This window comes from Cricetulus griseus (genome assembly GCF_003668045.3).
Source record: "Cricetulus griseus strain 17A/GY chromosome 1 unlocalized genomic scaffold, alternate assembly CriGri-PICRH-1.0 chr1_1, whole genome shotgun sequence".
In the NCBI taxonomy this organism is placed as follows: Eukaryota; Metazoa; Chordata; class Mammalia; order Rodentia; family Cricetidae; genus Cricetulus; species Cricetulus griseus.
The window spans coordinates 56,518,949-56,534,873 of record NW_023276807.1 but is presented as its reverse complement, the minus strand read 5'-3'; the positions used below and the strand labels follow the sequence as shown (position 1 = coordinate 56,534,873).

The 15,925-nt window shown below is 42.1% G+C and overlaps 1 protein-coding gene across 1 annotated transcript; it reads left to right on the top strand.

The window, feature by feature from the left end:
• Positions 1–238: 238 nt before the first annotated feature.
• On the top strand, positions 239–14,432 carry Chrnb3 (cholinergic receptor nicotinic beta 3 subunit). The gene is made up of 5 exons (XM_035453006.1): positions 239–272; positions 1,278–1,450; positions 10,959–11,068; positions 11,290–12,172; positions 14,298–14,432. Exons 1-5 carry the CDS (start codon positions 239–241, stop codon positions 14,430–14,432), a joined length of 1,335 nt encoding a protein of 444 aa, XP_035308897.1.
• Positions 14,433–15,925: the final 1,493 nt, after the last annotated feature.

The following is a 15,925-nucleotide window of genomic DNA, read 5'->3' as shown; positions in this document are numbered from 1 at the left end:
CTCCTTGGATTGCTTGTCTTTGTCACTGCTCCAACTTGAGGCTCCAATTTTAAGTCAGGGTCATTTTCAGGGACTTACATATTTGGGAGTTTATAAAAGCTCTTCCTGAGAGATGACAAGGGAAGGACTTCTCACAGAAGATGCCATTGGGAAGAACACAAGAAAATAGACAAAGGAATATACCGGGTGCTTAGTAAAGATATAATCCTTTCTATGTTTCATTTATTCTGTGTGAAAGATGAGTGCCTGCAGTGAAACTGATGGACCAAGAGGTATGCTGCATGGCACACACACTGAAGCCTCCAATGCCACCAGGACAAATGAAGAGGTGTTGGAGAGGCAGGAGAGAAAGGGATTTTCTGTTGTGGTGTTTGTTTTGAGTTTTTTGTTTTTGTTTTTGTTTGCTTGCTTACTTTGATTTATTTCCTTTCGTGGGTGGCGCAGCAGGGATGAGGGGAGGATCTGGAGGGGGCAGGAAGTGAGAAGAATTGGGGTGAATGATGGGAAATTCCCAGAGTCAATAAAGAAGTTAAATATAAAAAAGGAGTGCCTTTTGTGGGCCAGGCCCTGTTCTGATTGTGGAGTATTGTTACATGTAACAGATACTGTCTGTGCCTGTCAACTTCAAGTCTGAGGGGAAATAATGAGAACATGTAAATATGCACACAACATGTTATAAAACTGTACATATATCACACACATACAAAGGCAACACACACATTATAAAACTACACACACACAACACACATATGAAGGTGAACACACATGTGTACAATAATATGTACCCATAATGTGATTGTACATATGTGTATTTATACAACATATATACAAGGGCAACCTGGGTATACAATATATATATATATATACATATATATATATATATATATATATATATCACAATAACAACATACATATACAACCAACTGACAAGGCAAAAGATAGATTCAAGGTGCCAAGAAGGAGCCAGTATGTGGGCAATGTACATGTCTATAAGAAGGTGGCATTTGCAGTGAGAACTAAAGGTAAGGTGAGAAGAGGGTAAGGTGAGAAGCTCCAGGTGACACTTCTGGGACCCATGTGTGTACACAGTGATGAGAAGTCTCTGAAAAAGCATAGATTCTGTTTTTTCCAGTGTGGTACAGGGAAATAGGGTGCAGGTAGAGAGTGGGGTCTAGAGTACCTCACTCAGTGTCTCTGCTGAGTCAGCGGATGGGAAACAGATGAAGGCTCCGGGTGCAGGATGCTGAACCAGCTGATCCACTGCTCTCTAAATTCAGGTTCCCCGGTGACTCTTACAGCCACTGAAGGACTCAGCTCCATAGCCCAACATGAAGATGCCCTCCTCAGACATTTGTTCCAAGGGTATCAGAAATGGGTCCGCCCTGTGTTGAATTCCAGCGACACCATCAAAGTGTATTTTGGATTGAAAATATCTCAGCTCGTGGATGTGGTGAGTCATCTTCCACCCTGAGTTGAAAACAACACACAGTCCTTAACTGTTGTGACTCCAGGCATCTACCTGTCCCTGTTCCTGACACTGGCATTTTACAAATATGATCCAGTGAAATGTCCTGAGGAAGGAAAGGCAGGTCATCCCCTGCCAGCATTGTAGGACTGTTGGGCAGAATGTGGAGAGGGCAACAAGAAGAAAACTGGCCCCTTGTTGCAAGTAGTGGAGAAGAGAAGATGAAGGCCCAGGTGATAGGTGAGATCCCAGCTCACTGCTGTCTATGAGCTGGGCTGTTAGGGCTCCTACATCTAGAGGAAGACAAAGTGGTGATGACGAGGCCCTCTTACAGTCCCCAAGTGACTCACATTTTCTGAACTCACCCTCATGCCAGCATCTCTGCTCACTTTCCTCTTGGGCTTGTACTTCTGTTATGTTTATATTTGTGGGGAAAGCTGTAGACTCAAATTGCCCAATTGCAGGAGCTCACTCTATGATGGTCCTGAAAACCCTAGAAAACTTCTCCCATGTGGGTAAGCCTCCCTGACCTTCTTGCCTCTCTAGGCTGGGGTATGCCTTCTGGAAAATTATCCAAGTTTGTCTTAAGTCCAGGTCTGATTTCCTTCTTTGGCACCATCAAAAGCCTACTGAGTTGTTCAGTTGATAAAGGTATCTCCACAATGAATTCTTGCTTGTTCTAATAGGTAGTTTCACTTGAGCAAAATATACAGAATGCCTTAGGGCCACATATTACTGACCTGTTCTTAAGTTTGGAATATTTGATCTTTTGGGGTTGGAGCACTTCCAAAATAAGACTCAGGATTTTCCCTAAGAAAAATCCAAAATATTGAAACCCTCCGCTTTCATCCTTTTTAACTGCCAACCATTCAAATCCTTGCTTAGTTCTTTGAGAGTTTCATACAACTTGCTTTGATAATGGTCCCATCTCTTCTCAGGTTCAGCTCCCCCCTGCTCACCCAACACTATACCTTTAAGTGCAAACCCTTCAACACCAATTTATGCTACCTAAATATTCTTGGATGTGTGCATTGTGGTTGGTTTAACAAGGGCTACCCTCTTACAGAAAACTGTCTTTTCATCTCCAGAAACTAACAATGGCCAGAAACTCCACAGCTGGAGTGGGATTTCCTGCCCAACCTCCATCTCCACACTGTGGTTTGGTTTATTATCTTGGGCTTGCACAGGTTTTTTTTTTTTTTTGAGAATACTTTATTAGCTTTTGTAATCAAACCCACATAGATAAGACCTTACATATTTAAGTACAGTGTGTTACCCCTGTACAAATGGAAAAAAATTAAGTTCAACATTTCTAGACCAATATGGCTGTTAATTTCTGTACAATGCCAACTCAACACGGTAAACTGGGATACTTTTTTCCAAAGTTGACAGCACAGCTAAAGTTTCCAAAAATTCAAATTATATATATATATATATATATATATATATATATATATATATCAATAATAGCAGTATGTTATGCATCAATAGCAGCAACAGCTTTTCCAGGTTCTGCAGTCATTTGAACAAAATTGTAGAGACATCCAGCACACTCCATTTAAAAACAACAACAACAACAACAACAAAAGTAAAAAACAAAATCCCAGAAAACAGCACAGTTCTGTTACTCTTGTGGTACCTGGCACCATTTTTTTTTTAAATTAGCTTCTCAATCATCATCTGGAAGGAAACCATTCTGAGAAACATCATTAAAAACAGCTCTGATAAAGCACGGTCACTACTATGTATCATACAGCAGGTCCACATCTGAGTGAGTACATAGCATGTGGGCTTGCACAGGTTTATGCACATCATTGCAACTGCTTTCCGTTAATATTTGCAGCTACCATGCTGTGTCCAGAAGACACTGTGTAACATTCAACCTTTTAAATTGTCCTTTTCTTAGGATGAAAAGAATCAGCTGATGACGACAAACGTGTGGCTCAAGCAGGTGAGATCACAAAAGCTCTATCTGCCAGCTAGCCCAGGGTCTGACATTGCTTTCTACTTAGACAAGTTGCCCTCTGAAAAACACCCTAGAAAGCATGCTGTGTTCCCCAGGGGAAGATTTAGAGATGCCCGGGAAGGATATATGTGTTCTCTTCAGCTGTGAACACAGGAGAGTAGCCCTGTTGGTGTGTGGGGATGCATTTTCCTATGGCACTGCTCCTCAGGGGTGGGACAGTGGGGAGCAGGGTGACACCGGGCAGGTGGTGACTGACAATTATTCAACACTATTTACTGAGAGTCTGCTAACTGACAGACATTGTGCAAGACCCTGGGAGGAAAGCGGAAAATAGCCGTGTCTTCAAGGAGAGGATGGGGGTTCTCTATGTAAGGAATAGTTACTTTTAGGGGATGGACATCGTAAATAAGTTGATGTGAGACCCCTGTGATTATACAAAGGTGCCATCGAGATAGGGGAAAGTCAGGGACTGTTCCTAAAAAGAGCAGATCTCTAACATGGGTGTCAAGGTCAAACAGAAGGCCTGAAAACCAGATAGCAGAGGATTTTGTGGACCACATGAACTGTCTTTCCAATAGCCCCCATGACTTCACAATGTTCTCATGCCTAAACAAATCAACTTGTCCCAGCCATCCCAGCACACCTTAATCAAAATGAAGACTAAAGCTCTCAGTTCCCCTTTCCTCCTTTCCCTTCCACACTGGCCAATGATGTCTCAACCATGACCTTTACAAAGCCCAGCTCTCACAGGCAGAGGAATCCCTCCAGCTGGACCTATTTTTATTCTATTGATTTTATTTTGCAGACCTGCTTGTCTTTCTTCTTTGAGCTTTCAGAGAGTAATCAAATCCCTGGGGACCATAAATATCTTATTAACTGACTTGCTGAAGCCACATGAGGAAGGACAATGTCATGACCCCTCAGATTCTGCACCATCATGTTCAAGGTCTAAATGCATTGCCACCCATCCACCCACCCACCCACCCACCCACCCACCCATCCATCCATCCATCCATGCATCCATCCATCCATCCATATCCATCTACTCTTTCTTTCTTCTCAGGACCTTCCCATACACAGTTCCACCACCATCTTCCTAACCTGCCCCATCAGCCACACTCTGATCCTTCACCCTTCCAATTCCAGCTTAAGTGTTGTCTCCTCAGAATGCCTATATCATCCTTTCACAGCATCACTGGCAGCTTGTGTGAGTCAGTCTCAGGCTGGGAGTGCATAGTGTTAGGGACCAGTACCAGTTAATATGGCCTATTCAGTGACACAACGAATTCCTCAAGCAACATAATTCCCATCAGCATCTCCTTTTTACATATCTGTCCCCTGCTACCAATCTTGCTGCGGGAGGGCAGAAAGCAAGTGCAATTGTTCTGACTTAGAAACCGTCCCCTGGTTCTTGCCTCAGTTCTCTTAGAACAGCGTTTCTGAAATTGTTTTACTCTCTACCCCTTTTTGTGCCAAGTTTTGTGGTGTCCTTAAACATATAGGTATGTAGATATGCAAAATAAATATTTACTGATGATAAAATAGGAAGCAACCCCTGACCAAAGTGGGAGCCCGGGGGCAGGGAGAGGGAGAGCCTTCATCCTGTTGCTGTTCCAAGCAGAAACAGACACCCACAGCTAAGCACTGAACCACACTACTGGAATTCAGTTGTGGAGAGGGAGGAGGGATGAGCAAAGGAGCCAAGACAGGGCTGGAGAGACCTGTAGAAACACCTGACCTACTGATAGCATGGAGACCCGTGTCATAAAGCTGGGGAAACAGCATTGGACCAAACCAAGCCCTCTGAATGTGGGTGCCAGCTAGGAGGCCAAGACAGTCTATGGGATCTTTAATGGTGGAGCCAGTCTTTATCCCTAGAGCACAATGGACTTTGGGAGTCCATTCCCTATGGAGGGATACTATTGTAGCCCAGATACAGCAAGGAGGGCCTAGGCCCTCCCCCAAACAATTTGACAGACTTTGAAGGTCCCTGGTGGGGGGCCTCACTATCCCTGGGGAGGAGTTGGGGGGGGGGGGTTTGGGAGGGGGGGTGGTGTATGTAAGTAAGGGTTATTGGGTGTGTGTGTGTGTGTGTGTGTGTGTGTGTGTGTGTGTGTGAGAGAGAGAGAGAGAGAGAGAGAGAGAGAGACAGAGACAGAGACAGAGACAGAGACAGAGACAGAGAGAGGCAGAGAGAGACACACACACAGAGAGACAGACAGAGAGAGGGGCAACAAATGCCAATAAAATCCTTTTCTGAAGTACAAGTGAATTATATATATATAATAATTACCATAATATATATGGTAAAAACATTGAGTCAGGGAAAATAGAGGTAGACAACATTTAAATTAATAGACTGCTGAAATGGCTGGTTTTCCATCTGAATCATATTGCTTAGAAATAGTAGAATTATCAAATTTTATCAGCCAGTTTACATGTTAAAGATTGACATACAACTCATGGTATATAAAAGAGAGAGCTCCTTGGCCATGTTGCATGCGTGAAAAGTTGAAGTTGCATGTCTTTAGTTTTGTAACTTTTCCATAATGTTTTATTTACATTTTTCCATGTAATATATATTTTCCTGTTTTTTGTTTTTTCCCTGTTATTTGAGTGTAATTCAAGAACCCTCAACTTATTCTTACTTTCCTGTTTTTCAACTCAAGTCAGACACATAACTCTTTTTCATTATAGACACACCCACCCCTCTTCGATTTTAATTCAATAAAGTATTCTAAGCTATTGTTGCTTTGAAAGACTTTACAAAGTAGCCAAAAGCGTTACAAATTCAGCATAAGATGCACAAGTTTAGCAAATGTTACTAAGAGCTGAGCAACATTTTCTTTAAAATAATTTATTTACTTTTATTTCATTTGCATTGGTATTTTTCCTGCATGCATGTCTGTGTGAGGGTGCCAGATATTGGAGTTAGAGATAGCTGTATAGCTGCTATGTGGGTGCTGGGGATTGAACCTAAGTCTTCTGGAAGAGCAGTCAGTGCTCTTAGCCACTAAGCCATCTATCTCTCCAGCCGGAACAGAGGAATATTTTTTAAGAAAGCCTTATTTGCTGGGCTGGAGAGATGGCTCTGATTAAATGTGTTCACTACTCTCACAAGCCACGCAGGTCTCTTCTGGCCTCCATGGGCACCATTATAGGTGTGACATACACTACACACACACACACACACACACACACACACACACACACACACACTTAAGTAAACACTAATTCTTTTAAAAAAGAAAGCCGTATTGTTTTAGGCACTGTACTGGTGGCTTTGTGTCAACTTGACACAAGCTAGAGTCATCAGAGGAAGGAGCCTCAGCTGAGGAAATACCTCCTTGAGATCCAGCTGTAAGATATTTTCTTAATTAGCGATCACTGCAGGAGGGCCCAACCCCTGGTGGGTGTTGCCATCCAGGGCTGGTGGTCCAGGGTTCTATTAAGAAAGTAGACTGAACAAGCCGGACTGGGGGAGGGGGGAGCAAGTCAGTAAGCAGTTCCCCTGCATGGCCTCTGCTTCAGCTCCTGCCTCACAGATCCTGCCCTGTTTGAGTTCCTGTCCTGATCTCCTTCAGCGATGAGCAGTAATACTGAAATGTAAGCCAAATAAACCCTTCTGGTCATGGTGTTTCGTGGCAGCAATAGAAACCCTAATGAAGACAGGCACAGAGAACTAGTTTCTCCCCCCCTTTTTTTTATTAGAAAGAAAATTATTTTACATGTCAATCCCAGGTCTCTCTCCCTCCCCTCTTCCCCTACCCCCCCCCCAACTAACACCCTACCCATCCCATACCCTTTCTGCTCCCCAGGGAGGGTGAGGCCTTCCATAGGGGGGTCTTCAAAGTCTGTCATAGTCTTTGGGATAGGGCCTAGGCCAACCCCTTTGTGTCTAGGCTCAGGGAGTATCCCTCCATGTGGGATGGGCTCCTAGAGAACTAGTGTCAGTGTATTAAAATTTGACCACAGAAAATCTTTTACATTTTCAAATTGTTTTTAACATTATTTAAGCCAGGCAAACATCATTTTACTTTTAGATAAAATACTTGATAGCTTTACGAAACAAAACACAGCTTAAATCCTTTTGCTGCCCAATTCATTTTCTGCCATTAGGATTGCACACATCCAACAGAATTTTAAGTTGTGACAAAGTGACTCCTTGTGAAGATCCATGGACAAAGCAATCTTCAACCTGGTTCTTCACATTAGCAACTTCCGAACACATTTGCTAGCTGCCCCAAATATCTTGTAAAAGAGTTAAACCTAAATTATATTTTGATGAAATCTAACAGATTAAGGTCACCTGTCCACATGGCTAAACATTAAGAGCATAATCAAGCCTTAATCGCACAGCAACTTGGGCTTTCAGAAAACAGAGCACCCCACCCCCATCCCTACCCATCCCTAGTTCTAGAGTTAACTCTGACATGCCTGCATTTCAGTGAAGCCTGGCTTACAAAGAGACCTTGAATAACTGCCCCACCAACCCCCAAGAGGCAGTAGCACAAGAGGAACAAGATGTTAACAGGTGACGTTTTATTGACTGTATGGGGTTTGCACTTGGAGCCATTCGCAGCATGGGGTTTTATTGTGAACAGACTCCTCAGTGGCAACTGAGGGGCAAGTAAAGTGAAACAGAAAATGCCACTATGTGTCAACATTTCTGAGACCCTCGGACCCTCGGACCCTCGGACCCTCTGATGATTCCAAGAGGCTCTTAGCAGGAGACAAGGTAGTCACAAGGAGGGAGCTGCCTGTGCTCTTCCAAATGGGGTGGGAAACAAAGCAGCCTGAGAATGCTGATAAAATATCCTACATGCTTTAATTAGCCCAACTTTTATGTTGCTAGTCTTCTATGCATGTTTTCCTGCAGTTACACAGTGTTTTAAATGTTTTAGAGTCTGGCTTCCCAAAAGCCACGCCTTCTTTTTAAGGTAGAGAGATTTCACATTTAGAGAGCAACTGCTATTATCGAGGAGCATCAAGTTTATTTTCTTAAAAAAAAAACAAAAACCATTTTAGTCTTTGAAGACTTTATATAGATGCATTAGGTCTTGATTGAATCCACTGGCCACTTGCCAGTTCAGCTCTGCCCAGCATCCCCAGCATGCCTCCCTTCTAACTTCTTGTCCTGTTTTTAAAATATGTATGACTCATTAACTCCCATTAGTGCTGCCCAGATGTGCATGGGTATAGGGCCATCCACTGGGGTATAAACCATGTACCATGGCCATACTGCGAAGAAAAGCTCCTCTGCTTCCTTCAGCAGCAGTCAGGAGTGGGGCCTCAGTAGCCCCTCCTCCAACCATTCTAGAACTGCTTTGGTAGAAATCAGTATTTATTAAAGCAACACATAGATGGAAATGTCAGCTATAAGTAGACATGTGTCCTTTGTGCCCCAAACAAATCCACATAAGCAGATTTGCCAGAAGGAACAGGAAATAATACAAAAAGACAGTTTGAGTGAACAGTTTTTTTTTTAATATCAAATCAAGTATTCATCTCTCCTATTACAGCAAATCTAAAGGAAAGATAGTTAAATTATATAATATTTTCAGTTTATTCTTTTAGAATTTTATACTTGTGTACAGTGCATTTTATCTGTATTCACTCTCTGCATCTCCCACCCCTTCCAGGAGCTCCCACAATCAGTTTTATGTCTCCCCCCTTTTTTTTACAACCCTCTCATTTTCTATAACACTTGGAGTTTGATTAGAGCTATCTATATAGGCATGGGTGTGGGGGCCATCCACTCCTCAAGGAAACACGCTCTCTTTCTCTCCCTTAGTGTACACCAACTGTCAATAATTACTAAGGTGGGGTGGTAGCTTGGGGTCCCTTCCCAGTCTGTACAGTAATATTGACTGGCTTGATCCTGTGCACATTTTGTGTAGGCAACCATAGCTACAGTGAGTTTAGGAGTGCCGCACTCTGTCATGTCCAGAAGACACTGTCTGACCCTGACTTCTGGCTCTTAAAATTTTTCTGTCCCCTCTTCTGTGATATTCCCTGAGCCATGGGTGGGGTGGTAGGGTTTTGGGAGGTTGATACAGATGCTCTATCTATAACCAAGCACAATCACTTATTCTTAACAGCCTGAACAGTTATGGGTCCCTGCATTGACCACTATCTCCTAGAAACAAAGTTTCTTTGACCAAGGTTGAGAGCCTTACAAACCTATGGGTACATAAATATTCAGAAAGCAATTTGCACTTCTTAGGCATCATTCATATTTCAATATTTTGCTATCCAATTAAGTCACCCATTTGCCAATTCCTGATTTTTTAATGACATAGATGGGCTCCAGGAAGTTTCACACTGGGTATACTCTTCTAATGCTTGAAGAAAAAAAATAAACATGTGGAGGCCCAGGATATTAGGGACATAATTTAAAATGTTAATTAGGAGCTTATTACAAAAACACTGTAGATAAACCATAAAAGGAAAGTCTTCCATCCATTCTCACTTTTCAAAAGTGACAATGCCATCAGCAATGGCCAGAGATGTTGGGCATTTCATAGTAATAGGCCCAAATCATATATTCCCATTGTCAAGGGACTGAAATGTCATTGGACAAATTCTTCTAGGATAAAGTGGATGAGATCAGATATTATTTTATAGAAAGGGTCTTACTGTATAAATCAGGCTGGCTTTGAGCTCATGGTCCTCTTGCCTTAACTTCCCAAGTACTGGGACTAGAGGCCTGCGTCTTCCCACACAGCTGTGACTTTTCTGTGTAGAAGAATAGTATTTTAAGGTGTGTTGCTTTTGTTATGCTGCAATTGTTTAACTCAGTGAAGCTATGATTCTTTGCCTGTCTTAAACAGATGATGGTCTAATGAGCTGAACAGCCAATATTGAGACAGGAGCAAGAATAGGCAGGGCTGACAGGCAGAGAGAATAAATAGGGGAAGAAATCTGGAGAAGAAGCAAGGAAGGAGAAGGAATGAGAGAACAAGGAGGATGTCAGGGGCCAGCCACCCAGGTACATAGCCAGCCATGTAGTAAGAGTGAGAGTAAGATATACAGAAGTCAGAGAAGGAAAAAGCCCAGAGGCAAAGGGTAGATGGGATAATTTAAGTTAAGGAAAGCTGGATAGAAACAAGCCAACCTAAGGCTGGGCATTCGTAAGTAATAGTAAGTTTCCGTGTGAGTGATTTATTTGAGAGCTGGGTGTCAGGCCCCCAAAAGAGTAAAGAGTAAGGAGTAAAAGTAAAAACAACATTTCTGTTTGTTTCTTAAGAGAAAATAGGGTGGAAACGCAAGTCATTTGTATTTCCTTTGTGATGAACCTCTTCACTGGTTCACACATGAGCAGGTGGAGGGTCAGAGGTCAGGCTGGCTTATGTTGCATCCTGAAGCCATACTGAATCCTAGATGGGATGCCAAGGTCTAATCTGGGTGAAAACCCCTTTTGTAACAAAAACTGGTGGGTTGGTAAATCTTAGAAAATTGAAGACCTCCAAGACCTAAAGTACTGAATTTCTAGAATAAAATTGTCTCATTACTCATTTCATTCAGGAATGGACAGACCAAAAATTACGCTGGAATCCTGAAGAGTATGGTGGAATTAATTCAATAAAGGTTCCATCAGAATCTCTCTGGCTTCCTGACATAGTTCTCTTTGAAAAGTAAGTATCTTAGAGTATGGCATTGGTCAGATCAGCACAGGATACAGAAAAGTCTGATTTGGGTGGGATAATTAACTTTATATATCAAATTGATTTGTTTGTGAAGTATTGATTGACATCTTGGTAGGTGACGAATGCAGCATAGATAGTGGACTTGTGGGGAAACCCTCCCAACAGTGAGTGTTTGGCCACCCACTAAAGAGTAACTACTTTCATGGCAGTGCTGATGGACGTTTCGAAGGCTCCCTCATGACCAAGGCCATTGTGAGATCCAGTGGAACCATCAGTTGGACTCCTCCTGCCAGCTACAAAAGTTCCTGCACCATGGATGTCACCTTTTTCCCATTTGACAGGCAGAACTGCTCAATGAAGTTTGGATCCTGGACTTATGATGGTAGCATGGTTGACCTCATTCTGATCAATGAAAATGTTGACCGGAAAGACTTTTTTGATAATGGAGAGTGGGAGATATTAAATGCAAAGGGGATGAAGGGCAACAGAAGAGAAGGTTTTTATTCCTACCCGTTTGTGACCTATTCTTTTGTTCTGAGACGCCTGCCATTATTTTACACCCTCTTTTTGATAATCCCTTGTCTGGGGCTGTCTTTTCTCACAGTCTTGGTGTTCTACTTACCTTCTGATGAAGGGGAAAAGCTTTCACTATCCACCTCGGTTTTGGTTTCTTTGACAGTGTTTCTTTTAGTAATCGAAGAAATAATCCCATCTTCTTCAAAAGTCATTCCTCTCATTGGCGAGTACCTCCTCTTCATTATGATTTTCGTTACCCTGTCAATTATTGTCACAGTGTTCGTCATTAACGTTCACCACAGATCTTCTTCAACGTACCATCCCATGGCCCCCTGGGTGAAGAGGCTGTTTCTGCAAAAACTCCCTAGGTGGCTTTGCATGAAGGACCCCATGGATCGCTTCTCTTTCCCTGATGGAGAGGAGAAGAGAGGAGCAGTGAGGGGCAAAGTCTCAGGAAAAAAGAAACAGACTCCTACCAGTGATGGAGAAAAGGTTCTGATCACTTTCCTGGAAAGGGCAGCTGAGTCTATCAGGTACATCTCGAGGCATGTGAAGAAGGAACATTTCATTAGCCAGGTGAGACCACTGTGATGTGGTAGTGCTGTCACTGAGGAATGCACAAGAATGTCCTGCTGGTGTCCCTTACAACAGAATATGGTCCTTGTTTACAATGGCACTATCAGCTAGCCTCTATATACTATATAAAGACAAGCCCAACAAACCATAGGAATTTTAGCATTAAATGTTTAGGACAAAAAAATGATCACAAAAGTGTAGAGATTAAAAACAAGCAGCTGCAGATTTAGCGTCGCTCTCCATAAATCCTCAATTCTTTCTTAAAGAATTCAGTTACACCTTTACATGGGTTACCGTGGTCAGTGGTACTTTTCACTTTTTCATGCTATGATGTTTCTAAACCCAGTGTTTAGAAATGCCTTTAGTGACTAGAAAGAATCAAAATTTGAACAGTAATACAAGTTTAGTTACAGCAGATACTTCATCAAGGGAAAAGGAAATCGTTAGTTAGTGTACACTTTACAGAAAAACAAGTGGAATTCCAGCTACCCAAGAAGCAGAAGATGCCAGGAGTTTGAGGTCAACATTGCTCACATATTTAGAGCCTGTCTCAGACACAGAAATGCTCAGGTTTCAGAGGTACTGTCATCCTGGCCACAGACTCGTGTGACATGTTACTTTGCCAGAACTTCATTTTTCTGGAACCCTGAAATGAAGAACAGACAAGGAAGAAATTACAACAATCTGTCAGTACACAGGCTGAAATAGCCTTTATTTATACCCCATCTACAGGCAGGGTTCAGGTATTTCACTCTAAAATTCTTGAAAAACTAGATCAAGGCTCACAAACAGGTTTAGGAAAGTGTTTTTGAAAGCATGCCTTATATTTTATCTTTGTAGGTTCAGCCTGATTTATCTTCCTTCTTAACTCTCTATCTCATACAATTAAAAATTTTGAGTAAAAAAAAAAGACTAGAAAATTGCCAGTTTTTTAAGATATGCTTTAGCTATTAGGAAAGTAGTTTTTGTTTACTTCTTTACATCTTTTGTAGATACAAATATAAATATTTAAGTGGGTTTAAAAATATGATCAGCACAGATAATTTGGACAACTCAGACAAGAGGATCTCAATCACTAATAATCCTACTACCTAAGGTTAACATTTTAACACTTTACTGTATCTTGCTTATGTGTCTTATGCTACAGTTTTGTTTCTATACTTGGAAAACTCAGAACAGCCTGCGGTCCCCCTCCTGTCAGTGGGTGGGCCTCCTGCTTATTCCATCTTTACCAAATCCTTGTCTACAGGTACCGCAACTGAAAATACTGATCACAGTACTCAACTGGTTATCGATTCCCTGTACAGCATCCTGGTTTTCCTTGGCAATCTACCATGAGGTTCAATATTGTTGGGAGATTCTTGGGGAGATGGTACTGTGTGTCCCTAGAATACAGAAAGTCCTCTCTTTCCTCCATCCATTTCCCTCTCCTCCCTCCTCTTTTAAGATCTGAAGCAGTTTCCACTGAGTGTATTTTCTTTCTTGTGATCACACTCTGAAGCTTCCTGTGTGACTGCTTTAAGCTTGAGACTATGTGTAGAAACTGGACTCTGTCCCTTGAAAGGTGAGCTCCCATGCATCTCACAGATTTCCTTAGCTTATGGTTTGTTCCCTACTGTACCTGCTGCTCCAAGCCTGGTACCCATTCTCCTACAACATCCCAGCCTAACTAAAGGCTCCAATACTGCCTGTCCTTTCTTCTCTTCCTCAGTGCTGTCTTTTGTAGCTATAGGAGCCACACCCACATATGGAGTAGGATGAAAATCTTGTGACACTTGACTACAAATGCCCTAAAGATACCAATTTGTGATTTGGTTTCATAGGTATACCAGAAGGCATTGTATAAAAATCAGTTTTTTTTTGTGTGGTTTATTAGCAATATTTCCAAGTATACAAATAATTCTGTAGTTTCTGCATCTTCCTGAACACTTAACTTGCAAGTTATTTTCTTGGGGTTCAATGAGTAACATTACCGGATAAACTCTAAGCCCATTAGTGATGTGTCTATACATTTTGAAAACTTAAAAAAGTGACCTAAATCCAATATTGCTCTTTTTATATACCCTAATGAGTTCAGAAGAGTTGCTCAGCCTCTTGATGAAAGGCTCCCTTTCCTCTTTTGCAGGTAGTGCAAGACTGGAAATTTGTGGCTCAAGTTCTTGACCGAATCTTCCTGTGGCTCTTCCTGACAGTTTCAGTTTTGGGTTCCATTCTGATTTTCATCCCAGCCTTGAAAATGTGGCTGCATCATTCCCTCTAGGAACAACTCTCCAGATCCATTTAGAAGAGACAGAGAGATGAGTCCGACCCTAGGACTAACAGCTGCTGGCATGTTCACAGAATGCAGATGCATGCACTAGCTGTAGCACCCTTGTCCTGTCATCTGAGCTTTCTGTGATTAGAGGATTAGAAAATGTGGGTTTGATCTAACATGATGGGATGCTGCCGGTAGAGATGGATTTGGACAATTCAAGGAGGACTCCAACTTACATTCTTGTGCAGGAGGCCCTTAATTCCTGCATCTGTTCATCACTGCACTCCTGTACCTTTCTACTCCCTGAACTCCTGCGTCTGCTGATCCCTCAGGCTCTTCCATCTGCTCATCCCTAAATGCCTGCATTTTGCCCATCCTGGTACTCCTGGTATCTGCATATCCCCTTAGGGGTTGACCTGAGTGGCATACTGGTGCCATGTGGTACTTCTCTACCAGTATGGGTGAACACATTTTGACAACAGTTTCAAGAATTCCACAGGTGCAACTCTTGGCCAACAACACTGTCAGCTACTGTCTCACAAATACGGTGTTCATTGAAAATGATCTTGGTTGACTGTGACAGCTCTCTAAGATGGGTGTGACTGGAAGTTGGTTCACTGCATTGCAAAGCTTTTCTAATGGTGCAAGTAGGAACTCTGGTGATTTTGACTTGCTGTGAGATCACATCAAAATAACTTAGAACAGAAAAGTCATTAGTTGCTAGAACTACATTTATTAATACAGGTCCTCCTTTTCTTAGGAAACTAAAAGTGCTGAATATTCTTTGATCACGACTTTGGATAGTGTCTCAGCCAGTGTTCTATTGCTATGAGGAGACACCATGACCATCACAACTCTTACAAAAGAAAGCATTTAGTTGTTTTTTTTTTATAGTTTCAGAGGTCTAGTTCATTATCATTACAGTCAAAAGCACAGGGACACACAGGCAGACATGGTGTTGGAGAGGTAGTCTATAGTTCTATGCCCATCTGGATCTGTAGGCAACAGGAAAAAAGAGACAATGAGACTGGCTTGGACTTTTGAAGCCCTAAAACCCACTCCCCAGTGACATACTTCTTCCAACAAGGCCACACCTACTTTAACAAGGTCACACCTCCCAATGCCTCTCAAGTAGTGCCACTCACTGATGGCTAAATATTAGAATATATGAGCCAATGGGGGCCATTCCTTTTCAAACCACTACAGATAGAATTGGTTTCCGCTGAGAATTCTGCCTTCATGTTCCTTTTCCAGTGTCTCTCTCCTTTACTCATACCCAATGGCTTCTCTAGGATCAAGAGGGGAGCGTTTATTAGACTGACTTTGCCGCTCCCAGGTTTTGTTAAATGAGTTTTTCTTCACAGTGATGAAATCCTGCTTGCTCTGTTTTACTTAAGACATGGTTCTTCTAAGTAGTTCACATCTGAGATTTTAAAACCCCAGTCAAAGATTTTATTTTTAGATTATTGTTGTGGCAAAACACAGTAAAAGTTGAGTCC

Coding starts and splice junctions, on each gene's coding strand:
- Chrnb3 (XM_035453006.1), top strand. CDS start 239: ATGAGTGCCTGCAGTGAAACTGATGGACCAAGAG. Junction 11,069..11,289: donor GACATAGTTCTCTTTGAAAA/GTAAGTATCTTA, acceptor CTTTCATGGCAG/TGCTGATGGACGTTTCGAAG. Junction 12,173..14,297: donor AGGAACATTTCATTAGCCAG/GTGAGACCACTG, acceptor CCTCTTTTGCAG/GTAGTGCAAGACTGGAAATT.